The sequence below is a fragment of the Cebus imitator genome, unplaced genomic scaffold (genome assembly GCF_001604975.1).
Source record: "Cebus imitator isolate Cc_AM_T3 unplaced genomic scaffold, Cebus_imitator-1.0 Scaffold280, whole genome shotgun sequence".
In the NCBI taxonomy this organism is placed as follows: domain Eukaryota; kingdom Metazoa; phylum Chordata; class Mammalia; order Primates; family Cebidae; genus Cebus; species Cebus imitator.
This window is the reverse complement of record NW_016107595.1, coordinates 2077499-2092403: the sequence shown is the minus strand read 5'-3', so window position 1 is coordinate 2092403 and position 14905 is coordinate 2077499. Positions and strand designations below refer to the sequence as shown.

The 14905-nt window shown below is 56.8% G+C and overlaps 1 protein-coding gene across 1 annotated transcript in view; it reads right to left on the bottom strand.

The window, feature by feature from the left end:
• The window catches only part of MAST3 (microtubule associated serine/threonine kinase 3), a 33054-nt gene extending 21249 nt beyond the window's left edge, over positions 1–11805 (bottom strand). The window contains exons 1-12 of the mRNA XM_037728810.1: positions 11243–11805; positions 8160–8248; positions 8011–8080; positions 7809–7829; positions 7194–7272; positions 6574–6731; positions 6292–6367; positions 5806–6015; positions 5593–5694; positions 5176–5308; positions 2552–2610; positions 2078–2164 (exon numbers count right to left, since the gene is read on the bottom strand). Of these exons, the coding sequence (XP_037584738.1) occupies positions 2078–2164; positions 2552–2610; positions 5176–5308; positions 5593–5694; positions 5806–6015; positions 6292–6367; positions 6574–6731; positions 7194–7272; positions 7809–7829; positions 8011–8080; positions 8160–8248; positions 11243–11790 (1632 nt within the window). The 5' untranslated portion in view covers positions 11791–11805. The remainder of the gene's footprint in view (positions 1–2077; positions 2165–2551; positions 2611–5175; positions 5309–5592; positions 5695–5805; positions 6016–6291; positions 6368–6573; positions 6732–7193; positions 7273–7808; positions 7830–8010; positions 8081–8159; positions 8249–11242) is intronic.
• Positions 11806–14905: the final 3100 nt, after the last annotated feature.

Sequence of the window (14905 nt, the reverse complement as noted above, 5' to 3'; positions counted from 1 at the left end):
ATTTCTGTTTCCAATTTTTTTTTTTCCCATTTATTTATTTTATTGCATTTTAGGTTTTGGGGTACATGTGAAGAACATGCAAAATTGTTGCAATTTTTATTTTCTTTATTTATTTTTGAGACAGAATCTCAGTCTGTCGCCCTGGCTGTAGCGCAGTGGCACAGTCCCAGCTCACTGCAATCTCTGCTGCCCGGGTTCAAGCGATTCTCCTGCCTCAGCCTCCTATGTAGCTGGGATTACAGGCGCATGGCAGCACACCCGGCTCATTTTTGTACTTTTAGTAGACACGGGGTTTCACCATCTTGGTCAGGCTGGTCTTGAACTCCTGACCTCGGCCTCCCAAAGTGCTGGGTTTACAGGCAAGAGCCACTGTGCCCCACCTCTTTTTATCTTGTTTTACCTTTTTGAGACAGTGCCTAACTCTTGCCTAGGCTGGAGTGCAGTCATGAGATCATGGCTCACTATTGTCTTAAGCCTCCCCCTTTGCCACCGGGCTCAAGTGATCCTCCCACATCAGAAGCCTTGTTAATGTTTAATTTTTTTGGTAGAGATGGGGTCTTGCTATATTGTGCAGGCTAGTCTCAAACTCCTGGCCTCAAGCGATCCTCCCGCCTCAGCCTCCCAAAGTGCTGGGATTCCAGGTGAGAACCACTGCACCTGGCTGCCTGTATATTTCTCTCTCTCTCTCTCTCTCTTTTTTCTTTTTTTTTTGAGATGGTCTCACTCTGTCGCCCAGGCTGGAGCGCAGTGGGGTAATCTCGGCTCACTGCAACCTCCGCCTCCTGGGCTCAGGTGATCCTCCCATTTCAGCCTCCCAAGTATCTGGGACCATTATGCACAGCTAATTTTTCTATTTTTGGTAGAGATGGGGTTTTGCCATGTTAGCCAGGCTGGTCTTGGACTCCTGGCCTCAAGTGATCCTCCTGCCTTGGCCTCCCAAAGTGCCACCGCACCCAGTCCAGCTCTTTTAAAAGCCTGCTAGCACCGAGCTCAAATTTTTACACATCAAATTGTTTTACACACAGCCCGAATAAGCAAAATGTTAGCCAGTGACAGCCTGTTTGCTTTGCAGACTTGTGAAACTGCACCCTGTGTCTCTGAGCCATGGATAAGACGAACCTTGTGGATTTCTTTCTTTTCTTTCTTTTTTTTTTTTGATACAGAGTCTCACACTGTTGCCCACGCTGTAGTGCAGTGGCGTGATCTTGGCTCACTGCAATCTCTGCCTCCTGAGTTCAAGCAATCCTCCTGCCTCCGCCTCCGGAGTAGCTGGGACTACAGGCGCATGCCACCACACCCAGCTAATTTTTTGTATTTTTAGTAGAGATGGGGTTTCACCATGTTGGCCAGGATGGTCTCGATCTCCTGACCTTGTGATCTGCCTGCCTCGCTCTCCCCCAGTGCTGAGATTACAGGTGTAAGCCACCGCCTCCAGCCAACCTTGTGATTTGAAGACCCTAAGTTGCGACTGCCCTGCAGGACTCTCTGACCCAGAGACTCATGTTCCTGCTGTAGAACATCACCTAGACACGTAAGCCCCCTCTCTGATCCCCCTCTCCCCCGGGAGTTCCCTTGCTGGCCTCTCCCTCTCGATGGTGGCTCCTGGAACCTCAGCCTCCAAAGGGCTTATGTTGTGAGGGACTTCCCTTGTATGCAAACCTGCCATTCAAAGCATCACCTAAATAAAGCTTACTGCGCGCAACTCCCACTGGGTGGGCATCTATTTCCTTAATCGGCCGCCCCCCCAGCTCCACGCTTGATCTAGCCCACCAGACCTCAGGGAGGGCAGGGCCAGAGTGGCTTGGGGCGGGGCCTCTGAGGTGGGGTCAGGGCCTTTCAGAAGGCCCACGTGTCAAGCCCCTAGAATGCCCTATACCTGGGGCAGGTAAAGGGCTGACTGGTGGACAGAGCACACGTGAGGCCGGGTCTCCACTTCCCACTCCAGGCCTCGGGTGGGCCTCTCTGCCCATTCAATGGTGAATGTGTGAGGCCTCCTGAGGTGGGACGGGGATGCAGGAACTGCCTGGGCCTCAACCATCTCCTCTGGCAGCTGTGAAATGGGTCTATGCAGGACTCACCCATAGGCTCCGTTGCTAATGAGTTTGATGGTCTCAAAGTCGCTCTCGCATGGCTTCCTCCGTGACTGCCCGACCAGGGTGCGGCTCTGGGGGACGAGAAGTGCTGAAAGTCCTGCCCCACTGCAGAGCTGGCCTGGCTCCTGCCCCCAAGCCCAAACCTCTGGTCCTGGTGCCCGATGCTACCTCCTCCCCTGTCCAAACTTTTCCAACTCAGCTGCTGACTTTCTGTACTTTTTTTGCTCACAGCTGTGCCCTCCTCCTGGAAAACTCTTACGCATCCTGCAAAACTCACCTTCCCGGTGCCCCCCCCACCCGACCTCCAAGGCAGGGCAGTCCCATGTGCCTTGCCTCCAAAGTCACACAAGCTAATTAGCCTACATGTAAGACCTCGGCAAACCCAGCCCTTTCTTCGGATGCCCGGTCCACTCTGGAAAGAACAAGATGGGTGGGGGACCGCAGGCTCTGCGACTCACCTCCGGGGACTCAGGTGCTGGGGGCTGTTCTTCTTCGAGGTGACTCAGTGGCACCATCTCTGCAAGATGAAGGAGGAGCCTCAGCTGGAGCTTCCCACCTCACCCTGCATCACCCGGCAATTTCCTGAGACCTCTAGAGTTGCGGTGCCTCCCCTGGCCAGCTCCCACGACACTGTCATGAAGCCACACCTGGGAGGCTGGATGAAGCAGTGACTGAGGAACCCTCTAGAAGGGCCAGTGGGCTGCCCCGGCTCCAAAGTGTTCAATCATGATCAAACTCAGGCTCTGAGCCTGGAGCCCAGAGGTCTGAACACAGATGTGACACAGGTCCCCTGGGTGTCAGCTCCAACATCTTCCTCAGCCCAGGTGGAGGGTCCAGTACGTTCTGGCCCCAGGCCTTGGCAGAGGGGCAGCCCTAGTGAATGCCCAGCCAACACGGTCCAGACACAGACCACAGGTGACCTGGCCTCAGACACACCTGGGTTGGCTTCCCTGCTCAGCCTCATCTGCCTGGAGCCTCAGTTTCCCCCGCTTTATTTTTTATTAGTATGATTATGTATTTTATTTATCTATTTATTTTTTTGAAATGGAGTCTTGCTCTGTCACCCAGGCTGGAGTGCAGTGGTGCGATCTCGGCTCACTGCAACCTCCGCCTCCTGGGTTCCAGCGATTTTCCTGTCTCAGCCTCCCGAGTAGCTGGGATTATAGGCATGCGCCACCACGCCCAGCTAATTTTTGTATTTGTATTATCTTTTCTGTTTTTCTTTTTTTTTTGCTTTTAAAATTTTTTATTATTATTATTTTTGAGGCAGAGTCTCACTCTGTTGCCCAGGCTGGAGTGCAGCGGCACGATCTCGGCTCACTGCAACCTCTGCCTGCCGGCTTCAAGCGATTCTCCTGTCCCAGTCTCCTGCGTAGCTGGGATTACAGGCACGTGCCACCATGCCCAGCTAATTTTTGCATTTGTATTTATATTATTATTATATTTTGAGACAGAGTCTCACTCTGTCGCCCAGGCTGGAGTGCAGTGGTGCGATCTTGGCTCACTGCAAACTCCACCTCCCGAGTTCAAGGGATTCTCCTGCCTCAGCCTCCTGAGTAGCTGGGACTACAGGCGCACACCACCACACCCAACTAATTTTTGTATTTTTAGTAGAGATGGGGTTTCACCATGTTGGCCAGGCTAGTCTTGAACTCCTGATTCTAGGTGATCCGCCTGCCTTGGCCTTCCAAAGTGCTGGGATTACAGGTGTGAGCCACTGCACCCAGCCTAATTTTTGTATTTTTGGTAGAGACGGGTTTCACCGTGTTGGCCAGGCTGGTCTCCACTCCTGACCTCAGGTGATCCGCCCACCTCTGCCTCTCAAAGTGCTGGGATTACAGACATAAATCCCCAGGCTCGGCTGAGTTTGATTATTCTAGAGACAGGCTCTTGCTCTGTCACCCAGGCTGGAGTGCAGTGGCGCCATCATGGCTCATTGCAGCTTCAGCCTCCTAGACTCAAGTGATCCTCCCACCTCAGCCTCCCGTGTAGCTGGGACTACAGGCATGCACCACCACACCTGGCTAATTTTTAAAAATACTTTTTGTAGAGATGGGGTCTTGCTATGTTGCCCAGGCTGGAGTGCAATGGTGTGAACATGGCTCACTGCAGCCTCAAACCCCTGGGCTCAAGCAGTCTTCCCACCTCAGCCCCCCGAGTAGCTATGACTACAGGTATGTCCCATCACGCCTGGCTAACGTTTTTTTAAAAATAGAGGCAGGGTCTCACTATGTTGCCCAGGCTGGTCTCAAACTCCTGGCTTCAAGTGATTCTCCTGCACTGGCCTCCCGCAGTGCTGGGATTACAAGTGTAAGCCACTGAGCCTGGCCTCCCCAGCTTTAAATGGGGACAGTGGCAGGCCAGTCCCACTCCAGGTATGGTCCAGCCTCGGGGTCTGTGCTGAGGCCGGTGCCCTGCCTGCTTCACTCTCTCCTTTGGGTCCGCACCTGGTCACCTCCTGTGCTCCAGGCTTCAGTCTGAACACTGCCTCCCCGCCGAGCCTCCCCCGACGACTGCAGGACCAGGCTGGGTCCAAGTTCAATGCTCCAGTTTTGGTTCCTCTTATCCTGGCTATTTGTGGAGACTGTGTTTTGTTTTTCCTTTCTCTTTTTGAGACAGGGTCTGGCTTTGTCACCCAGGCTGGGGGACAGTGGTGTGATCACGGCTCTCTGCAGTCTCAACCTGCCAAGTTCCAGTGATCTTCCCACCTTAGCCCCCCCAAGTAGCTGGGACTACAGGTGTGCACGACCACACCCAGCTACATTTTTTTTTCAAACGTAGGCTTGGTTTGTCAGCCTGATCTCAGCTCACTGCAACCTCCACCTCCTGGGTTCAAGCGATTCTCCTGCCTCAGTCTCCCGAGTGGCTGGGAGTACAGGCATGCGCCACTACACTTGGCTAATTTTGTGTTTTTAGTGAAGACGGGGTTTCACCATGTTGGCCAGACTGGTCTTGAACTCCCGGCCTCAAGTGATCCACCCGCCTCGGCCTCCCAAAGTGCTGGGATTCCAGGCGTGAGCCGCGGCGCCTGGCCTCCATCTGGCCTTCCCAGCCTTGCCTTCCTCTTCCCATCCCGGCTTACCCTCCAGGGGGTCCTTGGCCAGGCCCAGTTGCCCGATGATGTACTGTGGAAGGTCAGTCTTGATGCCTTGGCCCTCCCGCGCATGGCCCTCGGCCGCCTCCAGCAGGTGGTAAAACTCCTCCGGGTCAAACTCCTAGGGGCACAGGAGGGCTGGTCACCCAGGGCTTGGTTCCATCTGCAGGCCTTTGCACATGCTGTTCCCTCTGCCTGGAGCACCCTTCCCGGCAGTTGCTGCTCACCCACTGGGTCTCCGCTCCCGACCCCTCCTCGGGGAAGCCCACGCTAGCCCGGCAGCACCCCCCACGCCCCTCAAAGCCCTCCACGATGGGAACTGTCACTTGTATCTCGGCAGGACTGTCACGGGCCCAGTCTCAGTCCTGCCCGGACCCCACACCGGCCATACAAAAAGAAACTTACCAGACACTCCAGCAGCCGAGCCGGCCGCGAGATGATGATCAGCAGTTTCCGGACAAGCTGGACGATGAAACCGACCTCCTCACTGTCTGAGCGCTCGTGGGCCTGGGGGAGGTGGGTCGTGGCGTCAAGCCCTCAGCTCCGTCTGGCCTGGGGTCCCCCCTTGCCCCACATCTCACTACCCGCAAAAACCCCAACACGCCAAAAACCACCCACATCCTGCAGAAGCCGCTCCAGCTTGTCCTGCATCTCTAGGAAGTAGCGGGAGGTGACAAGGTTCTCGCCAGACTTGGCCAGGCAGTCTCGGGCCAGCTCGACGATCTGGTGGTGGATGAAGCCCAGGACGCCATCAGCCAGCGCCAGCCGGGCGCCGGGCGCGTAGGCCGTCAGGAACTCCTGCAGACGGCCCTCCATCTGCGCTGTGGCCTGGGTGGGGTGAGACGGGGCGACCTGGTCAGAGGGCGGGGCTGGAGTGACACACACGGAAGGGGCAGGAGGGGCACGGCTGGGGAGAGAGGAGATGGGGCGATGGGGGCGATGGGATGGGAGGGCTGGAGCAGGAGGAATGACATCTTTCAATGGAAGGGGAGGGAAAGATGGGCATGAACGCAAGGGGGGCACAGCCAGGAAGACAGAGTGCCACGGAGAGACAGCAACGTGGAGAGAAGCACGGGGCTGGTCCAGCCGCCAGGCACTGCCCACCTTGGGGAACCTCTCCCGGTACACGTGATTCATCATGACGATCTCATTGTCGAAGGTCCCCGTCGCGCGGCCCGGGCTGAAAGGAAGATGGCTGCTTGTGATATGGGACCTGAGACCAACCCCCGGGGGAGGCTGTAGGGGGGCTCTGAGCCAGGGCCGAGGGACAAGAGTCAGAGGCGAGGCGCAGGTAGGGTCAGGGCCGGGATGGAGGACGAGCCACCACTTGGGCCTCCAAGCCAGCCCAGGGAGAGGCCGGGCCTGGGGCCAGGGGTCAGAACCCACCTGAGACTGCGGGAGCGGGGGCGGAGGCGGGGTGACCGGCCGCCTTCCTCATCAAGCACATTCTCTGAGCTGCGGAAGTGCTTGGACAGGAAATGCAGCTCGTCCGGCGTCGGCTGGAAGGGAAGCTGGTGGAGACGTTCCCGGGAGGATGAGCTTGACTAGCAGGGAGCAGTGGGGATCAGAGCCATGAGTTCACTGTCAGTGCTTGGACTGGGACCCCAGCACCACCCCTCAAGGCCCAGGCTGCCTGCTGGCCAACAGATGGTAACATTCTTTCTCCTGCCTAGCTCCTATGCATCCCTCAAAACCCTACCTCTGATGCCTCCTCCTCCAGGAAGCCCTCCCTGCCTATACCCCTGGGCAGCCCCAAGTTCCCCTCTGGCCAAGCCCTTACGCCATAGGCTGGGGATATCTGTATCCCCCTGACCGGAGGCTATTTTGGGGCCAAGGCTGGGTCTTCTCAGGGGCCCCTGCATTTCCCCAAATGAGGCATGGAGGAAGTAGCTAGAATGTTTGCTGACTGTACAACTATCCAACACCTTGAAAAAAACCCCACAAGGATGTGTCCCCCCACAACCCGGCATCTGCCTGTCCGCCCGCCAAGCTGGGGCTATGGGTACCGAGAGGGTGGAGCTGGGTGTGTTGGTTCCATAGCCGGAAGATGGGAGGGACGCGAGGGACCATCTTCTGCCGTCTGCCCTGGAGAGGGGAACAAGAACATATCGAAGGAAGGCCCGGCCCCTGTGGTTTGCAGGGACCAACAGCAGACACTGTGGCCAGTATATGTTGTAGGAAGGACTTCTTGAAAAACAGCAAGAACATAGACACAGCCTGACCAAGTCCACTGTACGCTCTCTCTCTTCAGGCACCTGTTCCATGAAGCCCCCCGGGACTTCAGCTGCCACTGTGTCCCTTTGTCAAAGCTTCAACCTCTGACTTGTAGCTTCTGGCGCACACACTGGCTGCCCCCACCAAACAGAGGACTCCCCAGGGGCCAAGGGCAGGCCACCCATTTGCCACCATGCCCTCAGCCCCTAGCACAGAGCAAGCACACAGCAGGAGCTTAACGAATGTTGTTGTATGAATACATGAAATGCAAGCCTCTTGCCACATGACAGGTGCTCAATCAGCTCTTGTTAAGTGAATGAATGAATGATTTCTTTAAGGAGTTAATGATTCTTAGACAGGGCTATATCCCCCCACGACCCCCCACCCCCTGGGCTGGTTGAAATTACCTGTCCGTGCGTGGGACGTGGCTGCAAAATGTCATGCATGGTAGGGATGGGAGCCAGAGGGGGAGACCACCACCAGACGGGCCAGGGAGGGGAAAAGGTGAATGAAATGAATGAGGAGCCAGGTCTAGCCACTGAGCACGTACCCCTGCCCAGCCCCTGCCCGTGATGCCCGCGCTGTCTCCCAAAGGCGGCAATCACTCACCTCCGGGCAAAGGGGAAGTTGAGGGCAGAGGCAGCCGAGAAGTTCCGAGGACTATCCAAGGGGCTGCTGCCTGCTGAGGAGGAGGCGGGGAAACTGAGTCAGCGGGGCAGAGGCAGGACACAGCGTCCGCTGGCTGCTCCCACACTCACCCGTTGGGACCGACAGTGGCGACAGGGGCCGGGAGAGTGTCGGGGAGGGCGTTCCTACCACCAAGCTCTTGCGGTTCCCACTGCGGCAGCTGTTGGGGGAGAAGGGGACAGGCTCAGGGGGCTGCCCAGGCCCCTGTGCTAAGAGGACCACGTGCCAAGCCTAAATCACACAGGCAGCCCCCTCTGGAGCAGGATAGGACGTTGGACGTGACCACGCCCACTCTGCCCCCAGCTGGGTTCCGCCATGGCCCTTAGCCAGGTCCGGCAGGGAGTCACCCCTTAACTAACATTCCTTGCTATTGAAGCTGGCCAGGCATGGTGGCTCATGCCTGTAATCCCAGTGCTTTGCGAGGCCAAGGTGGGAGGATCCTCTGAAGTGAGGAGTTCAAGACCAGCCTGGGCAACAAGCAAGACCCCATCTCTATACAAAATTTAAAAATTAGCTGGGCGAGGTGGTACACACTTGTAGTTCCAGCTGCTCAGGAGGCTGAGGCAAGAGGATCGCTTGAGCCCCAGGAGGTCGAGGCTGCAGCGAGCCATGATCATGCCACTGCACTCCAGCCTAGGTGACAGAACAAGACCCCGTCTCTTAAAAAAACAAAAACAAGGCTGGGCATGGTGGCTCACACCTATAATCCCAGTACTTTGGGAGGCCGAGGAGGGTGGATCACCTGAGGTCGGGGGTTTGAGAACAGCCTGGCCAACATGGAGAAACCCCATCTCTACTAAAAATACAAAAGTAGCCAGGTGTGGTGGTGACATGCCTGTAATCCCAGCTACTTGGGAGGCTGAGGAAGGAGAATCGCTTGAACCCAGGAGGCAGAGATTGCAGTGAGCTGAGATCGTGCCACTGCACTCCAGCCTGGGCGACACGAGTGAAACTCCGTCTCAAAAACAAAAACAAACTATCGGCAGTGTTGTTAACAGCAAGGGCACGAAGGGCTTCTCACCTGACAGTGGACACTCCATATGGCCAGGAGCCCCTGCCCATTTTTCAGGGTTCTGTGTTACAGTCCCAACCCACAGCACTGGCAAATCGAGGGGGCCACACCCTGGAGCCCAGAGATGAGCTGAGACACCCCATTCTACCCACCCCTCCTGAAGCCTCTGCCCTCATCTCGACAACCCTCCTTTTTCCCAAGATGCCCCTACAATGCCAATGCGACCCAACTAAAACCCTAAGTGCCACCTCGTGCACAGCCCACGTGTTTTCCTCCTTCCATCCTGGTTCCTGTCTGGCCACCAGACCCCTGGCCCGGGTCTTTCACACTCACGCCCTGCCTGGCCTCTTTTCCCACCTGGGCCCTGGCCCCAGCCCACACCTTGACAGAAGGAAGCTGGGAGCGACACCGTCCCCCGCCGCAGCAGAGCAGTCACCCAGCAACAGCTCTGCTCGACAAGAGCATCAGCCCACACACCCCAAGCTGCCAACGCAGCTCAGCGGCGGGAGAACCTCACAGGGAGGGAGAGAGGTGCACCTCCGTGCCTCCGAGGTACAGAAATGGGGGTCCCCGGCAGAATGCAGGTCAAGCCACGGGAGAATCAGCGTGCGATCATCAAGGAACACAGGTGACAAGGTGGGCAGGGAGAAGAGGCCCAGCCTGTCTATGTCTCCACCTATGGCTGGGCCTTGAGCCTGTTTCCCCATCTCTGTACCTTGAAGGATGAAACCAACATGCAGTGCTCAGCTTTGGGCTGGACTCGGGTGCATATGTGGCTGTCTCTGCCTGGCCATGGCTCACAGGGCCTGACTCACGCCAGGAGTGCAGGCAGTGCCTCCTGAGTGAATTCCATCCCCAACATGTACCAATCCCAACAAGCCCCAGAGTTGCGAGAGACTGGCTGGGCCCATTTCCCCGACTGGGAAACTGAGGCCACAGATGTCAACAGCCACAGTGATGGTCTCCCAGCCTGAGCTGCAGAAGCAAAAGTGAAACCCGCAGGCTCCTGCAAAGCTTCCTGCCAACCCCCCAGTGCACGCTTACCTGCCTGTCTGCACATCCTCTCCCAGGCCTCACCTGGGTCCTCGCCCCCACACTGCACCACCAGCACCCTCCCTCTCCCATCCTGCTCTATCACTTGCCGCTTCCAGAAGCATCTGGGAAAAACACTGAGTCGCCCTCCCTCCTGTTCTAGGGTGAGGTCTTCTTGAAAACACGGCCAAATGTGAGGCCTCAAAGGAGAACCAGGATCATCAGTTCACTTGCCAGGCATCTATGCGGGGCCGACTGTTTGCCCAACTCTTGTTGCCATTTGAGAACCATCTTCTCTTGATGCCCAGGACACAACAGACAGAATGTGGCAGAGAGCAGGGGCTTGAAGCCAGCCAGCCTCCTGTCCCTCATCCCTCTAGCGCCCATATCCCTCCTCCAATGCTCCCCATGATCTTGGAGGGAAGTTTAAGCCCTGGACACAGCATTCAAGGTCTTTCAGTAGCTGGTCTCACTGCCCAGACTTTGCCCCAGTCCAGCACCAATAAGAAACCCAAGCACAGAGAGGTTAAGGAGCTACCTGAGGTCACACAGCCTGGTAGTGGCTGGGTGGAAATCTGAACCCAGGTCCGGCAGAATCCACAGCCCTCACTTAGCCTCTCTGCTTTTCAAAAGGGGAAACTGACACTCTAAGAGAGGTGAGGCTTTGGCGGGGGTTAACCCCAGCTATCTGGACTCCTGACACCCCACTCACATGCCAGCCTCGTGCAGTAAATATTTGCTTCTGAGCCAACATTTCTGCTGAATGGGCCCCCAGGGAAAGATCAGCCTGTTTTTCCAAGAAGTTCCTCCCAGGTTCTGCCCGGCCCTGGACACCCGGTTCGAATCTTAGCTCAGTCGCAACTCACTCCTGTCTCTCACCACCCCAGCTGCGTCGCTGGTAAACAGACACCCCAGTTCAAGGAATGAGGGGCGAGAGGAGGGTGCCAGGGACCCCAGGGGACACCTCGATCCACAGGCGTCCTCTCCCCTTCCCACTGCTGCCACACACAGACGCTCGCCGGGGCCCCCGCCACGCGGCCAGGACACACTTCTGGCAGCTCCTGTTTGCTCGGCCGGCCGCCGAGCCTTCGCCAGCGCCGTGCCCCCTACCTCTTGGAGCGCTGCAGCAGCGCGCCCTTGGCCAGGCGGCTGCGATGGCCGGGAGCCGCCACCGCCGTCCAGTAGCTGGGGTCGGACATGCTGCTTCCCTTTGTGCCGCCGCCGCCGCCCGAGGCCGGGAAGGCGCGGGGGCGCAGCCGGCGGCGGCGGGGCGCGAACCTCGGCGGCGGGATCGGCCCCGGGAGCCCCGCGGAGCCGGGCAGGGTTGGGGGCGCGCTGGGCTGCGGGGTTAGGGGGGCGGCGAGAAGGAAGCGCGCGCCCCCGAGCGCGGACGGGAACTCCGCCCAGGCGAGTGCGGGGGCGGGGCCTGCCGGGGGCGGGGCCTGCCGGGAGGCGGAGCGAGCGACGCGGAAGCGAGGCTGGCGGACCCCGAGCGGGCGAGTGGGCGGGGCGCTGCCAGGGCCGCGGGCGGAGAGGCGGAGCGTTGCTAGGGCCGCGGGCGGCAGAGGCGGGGCGTTGCTACGACCGCGGGCGGCGGGGGCGGGGCGTTGGCAGCTTTGGAGCCAGGGACAAGGCTTTTGGCTCCTTTCTGCCAACATGCTAATCTAATCACTCCCTCCCTCCTTTTCCTCTCTCCCGGGGCACTGACCCCTTCTCAGTGCGGCTCCCAAGACCCACCCAGCGTCCTGGCCCGGCTCATGCTACCACGCCCACCCTGATCCCACTACTGGGAATCCAGCTTGGCAAGACAGCGTCCCTTCCTCTGAAAAACCCTCTTTCGTGTCTGGCCGGCTCTGTCTTCCCCAGGTTGGGGGGCTCCTTGGGGTCCCAGCAGTTCCCAGCACCGGACTGGCACCGAGGGTGTGTTTGGCAAATTGAGTCGGGGCGTCTGACATGCTCAGCCTCTGTGTGGCGGGAAAGGCCATCAGCCCTGCCTCAGTCAGGAATCGGCCCCCTGATTCAATTGCAGCCTGTCTGAACTGTGAAAAGGGAGGAAAACTGGGCTGACATGAGGATTACACAAATCAGATGCAAGGGGGCTCTTCCAAGGGCAGCTGGTACATGCTCTATATCTGTATATCATTTATCTCTATAATCGATAGCATCAGGCTAACTTCCAGGCCTCTATTTCCCCATGTACAACATCCCCCATACTGAAAACAGAATAAACTCTGAGACACAGAGCCTGGTACTGGGCTGAGGGCACAATATGTGTTCACTGTGGAAGCCACTATGGAAGCAGAAGTGTCTCCCAAAGTAGGCACTGAATGAATGCTTCCTCCTGTCATGACAGTCCAGGGACGTCATGGGCAGTGTCATCAAGAGGGATGCCCCTTCCTGGGCCACAGGACACTTTGGGACCCAGTCCAGACCCAATACTGGAGCCCAGGCTTCATAGCTAAAGAGATGATTTTTTTTTGAGACAGAATTTTGCTCTTGTTGCCCAGGCTGCAGTGCAATGGCGTAGTTTCAGCTCACTGCAGTCTCCGCCTCTAGGGTTCAAGCGAGTCCCCTGCCTCAGCCTGGCAAGTAGCTGGGATTACAAGTATGAGCCAGCATGCCCAGCTTTCATCTGGCCTTTCCCAGCCTTGGTTTAAAACCAGCCTGGGTGAGGCCAAGTGTGGTGGTTCACACCTGTAATCCCAGCACAGGGATTGGGAGGCTGAAGCAGGTGGTTCGCCTGAGGCCAGGAGTTCAAGACCAGCCTGGGCAATGTGGCAAAACCCTGACTCTACTAAAAATACAAAAAATTAACCAGCCATGGTGGTGGGAGCCTGTAATCCCAGCTACTCAGGAGACTGAGGCAGGATGTTGCGGTGAGCCGAGATCATGCCACTGTACTCTACCCTGGGTGACAGGGCGAGACTCCATCTCAGAAAAACAAACAAACAGACAAACAAACAAAAAACACAACTGAGGAAACAGATAGCATGTTGCCACCTGGTGTGTACCCCTAACCCCGTCCATTCTTCTTCTCAAAGCTTTCCCAGACTCCCTGCCATATCCATCACCCGGTGTCCCTGACACCCGGTGCCACCACCAGGCACCCCTGACCTAGTGTGTATCTCTCTAGGAAGGCCCACAGGTTGCCCAGACCCAGGGCTCAAACACCCATATCTGGCATTCATTCACTCAACAAACACTTACTGATCACATACTATATGCCCACTCCAGTTCTGAACTCTGGAGACCCCGTAGGGATCAGGCCCATAAAACCCCTGTTCTCAGGGGCCCACCTAGTCCGGTGGGGGAGGCAGAGAGTAAACAGGATACAATTTTCTTTTTTTTTTTTTTTTGAGTGTTGTCACTGCACTGAGCCAACAGGAAGCAATTCAATGAGCAAGGTAATTTCGGCCAGACGCCGTGGCTCTCGCCTGTAATCCCAGCACTTTGGGAGGCCAAGGTGGGCGGATCACCTGAGGTCAGGAGTTCAAGACCAGCCTGGCCGACATGGTGAACTCCCCATCTCTAATAAAAATACAAAGTTAGCCCCGCGTAGTGGCTCCTATCTGTAATCCCAGCTACTTGGGAAGCTGAGACAGGAGAATTGCTTGAACCTGGGAGGCAGACTTTGCATTAAGCCGAGATCGAGCCACTGCACTCCAGCCTGGGCAACAAGAGCAAAACTCTGCCCCAATAAATAAATATATAAAATAAAAAATAAATAAAAGGCTGGTCACAGTGGCCTGTAATCCCAGCACTTTCAGAGGCTGAGACGGGCAGATCATCTGAGGTTAGGAGTTCAAGACCAGCCTGGCCAACATGGTGAAACCCCATCTCTACGAAAAATACAAAAATTAGCCAGGTGTGGTGGTGCGCGCCTATAATCCCAGCTACTCGGGAGGCTGAGGCAGGAGGAACGCTTGAAGCCAGGAGGTGGAGGTTGCAGTGAGCTGAGACTGAGCCATTGCACAACAGCCTGGGGGACAAGAACAAGACTCCGTCTCAAAAATAAATAAACAAATAAACTAATAAAAATAAATAAATTAAAAAATTTAAGAAATAGCTGGGCACGGTGGAGCATGCCTGTATTCCCAGCTACTCAGGTGGCTGAGGCAGGGGAATCACTTTTACCCAGGAGACAGAGGTTGCAGTGGGCTGAGATCACGCCATTGCACTCCAGCCTGGGTGACAGAGTGAGACGCTATCTCAAAAAAAAAAAAGATAATTTCAAACACCAAGGCCGAGAAGGGAAGAGAAAGGAGGGAACGTTGCAAAGGGTGACGTTAGCTGGCGGGCCTTTCAGAGGAGGGAACACTGCAGCCAGCCAGGCATGGAGGAGGGAGCTGTCCATGCAGAAAGCGGGTCCCGGGCAAAGGGCACGGCTCTCTGAGGCAGCACTGACGGCAAGATGCCAGCGGGGGTGACCACAGAAGCGTTGTGGGCTGCAGGGAGGAGTGCGATTTTCTTGTGGGAGCACCGAGCAGCCATGGAGGGCGCCTGAGCAGAGCAGGGGTGTGATCCAGACTTTGTAAACGCCCTCGTGTCTGCTCTGGGGATCATGCTGTTGGGGGCAGGAATGAAGGCAGCGGGAGGCCCGTAAGGGGCTGGGACAGTGTCTGGGAGGGGGACATTGAAGCTATGGAGAAGTGGCTGGATTGGGGACTTCTTTGGAGACCAGGGGAAAGGCGGGGTCAGAGATGGTCACGAGGCTCCAAATGGTCACCTGTGATTCCCAGGTATGCAGCTCGAGCCTCATTTGGGGAACAGATT